We start from the raw sequence: 7,753 nt of genomic DNA, 5'->3' as shown, positions 1-7,753 counted from the left end.
CCCATTCAAGCTGTCTCCAGCCATTATTAGTCTCAAAGTGGGTTCCTCGTCATCGAATTTGAAGCAGAAGGTTAGCAAGTCTGGTCCACCCACTACAACTTATCTCTTGCTACCTCTGAAGGTGTTATCCAGCAAGAGGCATCAACAGGTTAAATACTAATATTCACATCTTGCTATAGAGACTACCCCAGCTAGCTCAACCAATTCATGATCAGACATGTCTTTTTTGTCGAAATCCCATTAGCTCCTTTATTTCAGCTGTCTTGGTGAGTGGATGGAGAATGAAACTCTGAAATGTTTGTTCTAGTGCAGGAGAGCCCTCATTATCCAACAGAAGGCTCCTCCAAACTACCATGGTCCCTCAGTTATCATAATCAGATCAGTTTTGCTCTCCTCTGTCTCGTTAAACTTCTTTCTCAAAATGCAAAAAAAGAGCACAAGAGAGAGAAAGAAGGTAAGAATTACTGTAATAATTAGATCCTGGTCACCAGCACCAAAACTTGTTTGATTAAAGTAATGTATGGAAATCCAAGTTTATAGCTCTAAACAGTCACATGATCTCTGCAATAAGACAAGAAGAGAATGTTGGACATACAAAAAGAAAGTGCAGCAATTTGTGACAGGATAAATATTAAAATATTTAAATATTTTAATATTTAAATATAAATAGAAAATACTAGAAATTGAAGTCCAAAGAAATAAAAATAACGTAATTTATTTTACAAAGGCACATAAGCAATCAATCAAAAGAATAAAAAAAGGAAAACTGCAAACATTTAACTAAATGAATGGACTGTGTTGACTATGACTCACATGATCAGCAGATTAAATTAACAGAATTAGTTTGATTGGTTGTTTGGCGTTTTACGGCACAGAGCAAATAGACTATCTATGGCCAAACAACCGTAAAAATAGTGAAAGTGAAATATTATAAAATGTAAGCCCCCAGTGGCACAGCTGTATGTCTGTGGACTTACAACGCTAGAAACCGGGTTTCGATACCCGTGGTGGGCAGAGCACAGATAACCCTTGTGTAGCTTTGTGCTTAATTAAAAACAAACAAACAAACAATAAAATGTAAAAATAAATCGAGTTAAAAAGTAAACAAAGTTCGAAAATCAGGTAAAAACAGAAGTAAAAAGCCCTAAAAACCGCAATAACCCGGTCAATTTGGACAGTGTTCCTATTGCCAATGACACTGCTCAACGTCAGGGGTAAACCCGTAGAAAGTATATATCTAAAATGGTGCTGCCACTGACAGTTGTAACAGTAGCACAACAGTAAAATGTGGGTTATTGTGACTGGAGTGTCACAAGGGCTATACATTGTTGGGTCAGCACCAGCTAAAAGAAAGCGATGAGTTAAAAACTGTGACCAATGTGTAGCCTAGTCAGGACAACTTCCTCCTTCCGATCCTTACAGAAACAAAATGGCCAAAGAGCAACAGAAGGTTTGATCTGGAAAACTTGTTATGACGTTGTTTACCCAAAGTCGACTACCAACTGGCACAAAGTTGCGCCTTGAATACAGGACAGTAGTCCATATATGGGACAGGCACAGCCATGACAGAACCAGAGCAGACGGACTTAGCTGCAGTGTCAGCGAGCTCATTCCCGCAAATACCGAAGTGGCCAGGTATCTAGAAAGACTGGATGGAAACAGAACATAGAGGAAAATGTTGTTGAATATTGACAAGAACAGGGTGAGAACTACCGTCAAGCGATTCCAGGGCCAGTAGAGAGCTGAGAGAATCACTGTAAATAGTAGAATTGCTGTACTTCATAGCTTCTACATGATCCATGGCAAGAGAAATGTCACACAACTCGGCAGTGAACACAGAAACTGTAGAGGGGATCCTGCAAGTAACTACCGAGCCACAAAAAACCATGGCAGAGCCTACAGAGTCACCCGATTTTCAACCATCCGTGTAAATGAGAATAAAAGGTTGGTTCAAAAGATGTTCAATAAAGAGAAGAAGGTACTTCCAATTGGGAGTATCTGCCTTACTCAGATGACTCAAGGAAAGGGCACATATGGGGATGGTAAGGCATGGTGGAGTTGGCTGGTCATTGAGGACAGCAACGTCATCTAAAGCCACACCCAATTTAGCCAGTTGCACTTGGATACGAAGGACAAAAGAAGGAATTGCAGACTGTCTATTCTGAAACAGCACAGACAACCAAGGAAGAAGGACACAACCCCAGGTGGGGTGCTGTAGTAAGGATCGAAGCTTGCTAGTATACTGTAAAGAAAGTTGGAAATGGCATAGAGGAAGAGAAGGTTCGCAGGACTCAGTGTACAAACTCTGGACTGGAGAGTGTGGACAACCTCCGTGAACAGGCGAAGCCCCAGATGGTGAATGGGGTCCAGCATCTTCAAGGCCAAGGTTCTAGCAGAACCATAGACCAGTGACCCCTAGTCCAATTTGGATCGAATAAAGGCATGATAGATCTTGAGCATAGAACACCGATCAGCTCCCCAAGAGGTGGATGAGAGAACACAAGGATGTTCAGTGTCATTGTACACTTGACGCATAGCTGCTTGATGTGAAGAATGAAAGTAAGCTTACGGCCTCAGTGACCACGGGAAGAACAACATCACCAAGACAAAGTTCAGGATCAGGGTGTAGACCCCGTTGGTGGCAAAAATGCATGCAAACGGTTTTGGAAAGAGAAAAGGTAAAAACCATTTACTGTGCTCCACTTCAACAAATGATTGAGAGCAGTCTGAAGCTGCTGCTCAATAAACCTCATGTTCGACGACCGACACGAGATGTGCAAGTCGACACAGAGCCCATTTGCAACAGTAGAAGGAAGTTGTATAGTGACAGCATTAATCTTGATGCTAAAAAATATGACACTCAAGACACAGCCCTGAGGGGCTCCAAGTTTCTGTGTAGTGTTGTAAGCCCTCTCAAGGTAACAAACATAGAAATAAGATGTTCTTTCTTGAGGAAGGCTTCGCTGATCCAGGTTTCAAGTCTAATCAGCTGGTCCACGGTGGAGCACTGTCGACGGAACCCACACTGGGTTGGCGAGAGGAGGTTGGGAACCAAACAAGACGAGCATTATCCATCCTCTCTAAGACATTACAGAGACAGCAAGTGAAAGCAACTGGACGATACTTAGAAGAAATCTTGGGATCCTTCCCAGGTTAAGAGAAAGGGAAGACAATAGCCTGGTGCCAAGCATCAGGAAAAACATTCTCCTGCCAGATCCGGTTAAAAACAATCAGAAGAATGTCAAGAGAGACAGGAGAGAGATGGCAAAGCTCTCATAGTGAACATCATCTGGTCCAACCAATGTACTGCCAGACTGATGAAAAGCAAGTTTGAGTTCTACCAGTGTAAAGGGGTGATTATAATCGTAGAGGCGATTGGTCCAAAAGGAAAGAGGCGATCGCTCTGCCCGAGACTTGATGGCCAAGAAGGCGGGGAAGAAACAGAAGAAAAGAAAAGCTCTCGCCGAGAGTATCAGCGATGCTCTGGACATCAGCAACCTTCTGGCCATTAGAGAGCAAGGTGAAAAGGGGATGGGAAGCATACCTCCCATTGATCTTCCGAATCTTGACCCATATGATTTTGGAACTGGTGGTAGAAGAGATGCTAGTTGTAAATTTAATCCAAAATTCCTTTTGGCTTTGACGTCGAACCTGCCGAGCATGGGCACAGGCCTGCTGGAAAGCAATGCAGTTCGAAAAAGTGAGATACCCACGAAAGGTATCCCAGGCTTGTTTTTGAGTCTTCCATGCCTCTTGGCAGGCAGGATCCATCATGGACGAGGATACCATGAAAAACGTGTCGAGGTCTTGGGAATAGAGTAAGAAGCTGCCTGAACGATACAGTCAGTCACTTCTATGAAGCAGTCGTCTATTGATGGAAGACATAAGAGGGCAGGATCAAGTTTTGAGAGAGCAGTGAAACAGGGCCAGTTGGCCTGGTTCAACTTTCATGGTACTTAGGTTGGGTGGCATTGACCATGGCCAACCTCCCTCGAAATGATAGGAAAATTATCACTTCCCCATCGGTTACTGTCAACTCTCTAAGAAAAGTGGGAGAAAAGTGAAGGGGGGCAGATAGAGATATCAATGACAGTAAAAGACTGACTAGGTGCATGAAAATAAGTATAAAATCCAGTATTGAAGAGAGAAAGGTTATGGTCTGAGAGCATATGCTCTACAGATTGATCCCTCCAATCAAAATCAGCACCATCCAGAGAGGATTGTGTCCATTAAAGTTTCCCAGAATTAAAAAGGGAGATGACAACTGTTCAGTGAGAGCATCAAGGTCTGATTGATCATAAGTCTCTCCAGGAGACAGGTAGAGAGAACAGACAGTGATGGTACAAACCAAGGAAACACGGATGGTTACGGCCTCCAAGGATGTATTGAGTGACACAGACAAGGCAGACACGTGCTGGTCGACCAGCAGTTCCATCCCTCCATGCACTCGTCCATCACACAACCTGTCATGCTGGTATAAAGGAACCTGCCGAAATGTGACTGTATCGGCAGGATTCAGGAATGCTTACTGTAAGGAAAGACACACGAGATGATAGGAATCGATCAAGGCCTTAATGTCATTTAGATTACAATGAAAACCTCGACAGTTCCATTATATCAAAATGACCATTTTTACATAGGTGAAACAGAACAGGGTGGAGAATCCTTCTGTTTACGACCACGCCGTTTTTCTTTACTAGAAGGAGGTCTACCGACCTTCATGGATCCTGCCCTTGTTTGAGTGGGCAGATCTCTGTCATTAGACTTAGATCCAGCGACTCAGGGCACGAGCGAATAATGGTTTTCCATCTCGGGGCTGAAGAAGATGGACCCGAGTGGACACCAGAGACCAAAGAATATGGACCTGGGCAGTCACTGGAAGGAATGGTGGGGACAGAGATAGGAGTAGAGGTTGACTTGTCAACTCTGTTATCCACTGAGGGCAAAAGACCCTACACATGATGTGCAAAAGACTCTGACCGAGACACGGAAAGGTCCGGCTGCACTGTAGCAGTGGAGTGGAGTGAAGTGGCATGTGGATTAAAATGTTTCTTGTGATCGAGTGTTTTGTTTTTTTAAGTCGTGGATTTAAGATACGTAGGTTGTGGGTAGAGCGTGATCTAGCGATTAGCGTGCGTTAGTGTGGTTCGCGTCTCATTAATTCCAAAACAAAAATAGCGCTTCGCTTTGGGTGCGTTATAAGAGTAACAGACATTCCCCTCTTCGATTTAAATAGCTCAACAGCTAACAGTGGGTGTTGTTAAATAGCTGCCATTATCAGTTCAAAATTAGGAACAGCTAGCACAGATAAACCTCGTGTGACCTTTCGCGAATATCCGAAACTAACATTCTTATCTCCACATTTAAAAGTAATTTAGTATTATTTGAAAAATATAACTTCATAATACATTATGTTGTTTTCGATGCTTGGCATTAGGCATCTGTGCGTTTCGTTCGTTCTTACACGTAGCAGATGTGTAGAAATATACACGAATGCTATTGGACAAATCTTTATCTCGTTCACTAACACAGCTGCATGGATTACGTACGTAGAAATAGAAAAATAATACCTGACGAGATTATTATAACTACAGATTTTTTGGATTTTCCAGGCCTTGCTCACATGACGGTGTTACGGTGAACAGGTTGCTTGCTTCTTGGACTATTTTTTGATAGCATTAGTATTACTATTAAACCATAATAAATTTTGTATATTAAAATCAATATATAAGACGATGTCCAGTATTCTTCTGAACATGTTTGTGTGTGTGATAGTAATACCAGAAGTGATAAAAAATACCTTTTTACTCTCGTAGAAATGACCGCCAAACATAGACTAACAGAAGTAGAATTACTAGCTGAGGATGGTGAATGTACGTGTACCTCGGGTTCTGAAGAGTTCTGGAGAAAGTAATGTATTAATCACGTAGTAAAATAATATTCTTCTACGAATGTTTGACGGAACTGCAGAATTTATACTTAAAATTTAATTTTTAAATAATGTTAAAACAACTTATTCTTATATGTAAATGTAAGGACTTTACAAAATGGCATAGGATTCGTTTATAATGAGGTTTAAATTGCTATGTACTATCATCACAATTATGTTATAAGAACTGTGTCTTAGTTTTACACAGTCAAAATACCCACCTTACATTTAAAAGCTTTGTTTGAAATCATCTCAAACTACAGATCAATTTTAAAACATGTACATAATTTTTATTAATCAATTCAAAAATGAAAGTGTAGTGATATTAAACTATACTACGTTCTTCATGAGTTAGGTAAACAGTATTTCAATTTTATAAAAATAAACTAACGGTAAGCTGTGTTCATATCATAAAAGTTATTTACATAGGCATATTGTATTTTCTATTAATAAATTTAAATTAATGTACAATAATATTAAGCTAAGATACTTTCGTTATAAAAATTATGTGAACAATTATACTGATTTTTTTATTAATATAATATTATGTTATGTCTTGGTAATTGGTGATAGGCGTAAGGGTGGGGGGTCAAGGGGACAGCTCCCCCATTCTGGCCCAAATAGTTTTTTGGGCAAAAATCACCCAAAATATTTGGGCAAAAAGCTCCGTACATATCTATAACTTTTATATTTGCAAATTGGTAATATATTACCCACATGTGACATTTTCACTTGCACCTTTTTAACCCTTTAGAGATGTAAGGTTCTGCATGGAAGTCATTGGAACCATTTTTTTCAAGCAACTTTAAACCTTACAGTATATGATTTTAAGGTCAATTTTTTATTTTCGGGCAAAACTTGCTTGTCCTCTCAATCAAAATCAAGCCCCTATAGTGATAGGCCTCCTTATCACTGAATATACATTCTTTCTACTTTCACTCAGAAGTTCTTATTAATATATTCCTTTCTTTACATATTTTAGAAAAGAAAAAAGGATTTGGATGGCTACTTTTCTTACTGGAAATCTATGTTTATATGCTGCTCGCTCAGTTTTACCAGTTTCAGTAGTGGCCATCTCTAAACAGTATGATTGGAGTAAGACAGATACTGTAAGTGTTATAATCAGAAATTCAGTACTTTAGTTGAAAAGTTTCATATTGCTGAAATGTATATATATGTAAATAAATGTTTGTTTCTTGTTATGCACAAAGCCACCCAATAGGCTATCTGTGCTCTGCCGCCTTGAGTATCAAAACTTGGTATTTGGTGTTACAAATCTTTAAACTTGCCACTCAGGGGAGAGGAAGGGGTTTTTTGAAAATAACACACCATTTCAAAATAAGAATGACAAGTGACTGATACAACATCCGCGAAGTGTAGAAAATTGTACATCTTAAACTCTATTTACTTATCAATATCCTACCTTCGAAAGGTGTGCATTATTTTCTTTAAATCTTATAGTTCATTGTTCTTGTTACAATTTTTGTTTTCTGTTTATAAAAGTTTTTATTATCTTAAACCACTTTTATGTCAGCTGTTGTTGCTTTTCTTTCAGTAGAAATCCAGCTATAACACAACTTGGTTCCAGTCTGCATACTTAACCTTATTTCAGTTTTCCAGTTATAACACAACTTAGTTCCAGTCTGCATACTTAACCTTATTTCAGTTTTCCAGTTATAACACAACTTAGTTCCAGTCAGCATACTTAACCTTATTTCAGTTTCCAGTTATATAACACAACTTGATTCCAGTCTGCATACTTAACTTTATTTCAGTTTTCCAGCTATAACACAACTTAGTTCCAGTCAGCATACTTAACCTTAT

General features: G+C 39.6%; 1 protein-coding gene and 1 long non-coding RNA gene across 3 annotated transcripts in view; one reads left to right on the top strand and one right to left on the bottom strand.

The window, feature by feature from the left end:
* Positions 1-5,560: 5,560 nt before the first annotated feature.
* LOC106472431 (solute carrier family 17 member 9-like) overlaps positions 5,561-7,753 on the top strand; it is a gene marked incomplete at its 3' end in the record, with an annotated part of 13,767 nt that continues 11,574 nt past the window's right edge. The window contains exons 1-3 of the mRNA XM_013933079.2: positions 5,561-5,645; positions 5,817-5,910; positions 6,912-7,038. Coding sequence (XP_013788533.2) covers positions 5,819-5,910; positions 6,912-7,038 — 219 coding nt within the window. The remainder of the gene's footprint in view (positions 5,646-5,816; positions 5,911-6,911; positions 7,039-7,753) is intronic.
* LOC111089132 overlaps positions 7,378-7,753 on the bottom strand; it is a 2,610-nt gene continuing 2,234 nt past the window's right edge. Inside the window, exon 3 of one of the 2 annotated variants that reach the window (XR_002613463.1) lies at positions 7,378-7,748. This is a non-coding gene — a long non-coding RNA (uncharacterized LOC111089132). The remainder of the gene's footprint in view (positions 7,749-7,753) is intronic. The other variant, XR_002613464.1, reaches the window with a different exon arrangement.

Source organism: Limulus polyphemus, unplaced genomic scaffold, assembly GCF_000517525.1.
Source record: "Limulus polyphemus unplaced genomic scaffold, Limulus_polyphemus-2.1.2 Scaffold5332, whole genome shotgun sequence".
Taxonomy (NCBI): Eukaryota; Metazoa; Arthropoda; class Merostomata; order Xiphosura; family Limulidae; genus Limulus; species Limulus polyphemus.
The sequence above is the reverse complement of the archived record's forward strand: the minus strand, read 5'-3'. Positions and strand labels throughout refer to the sequence as shown.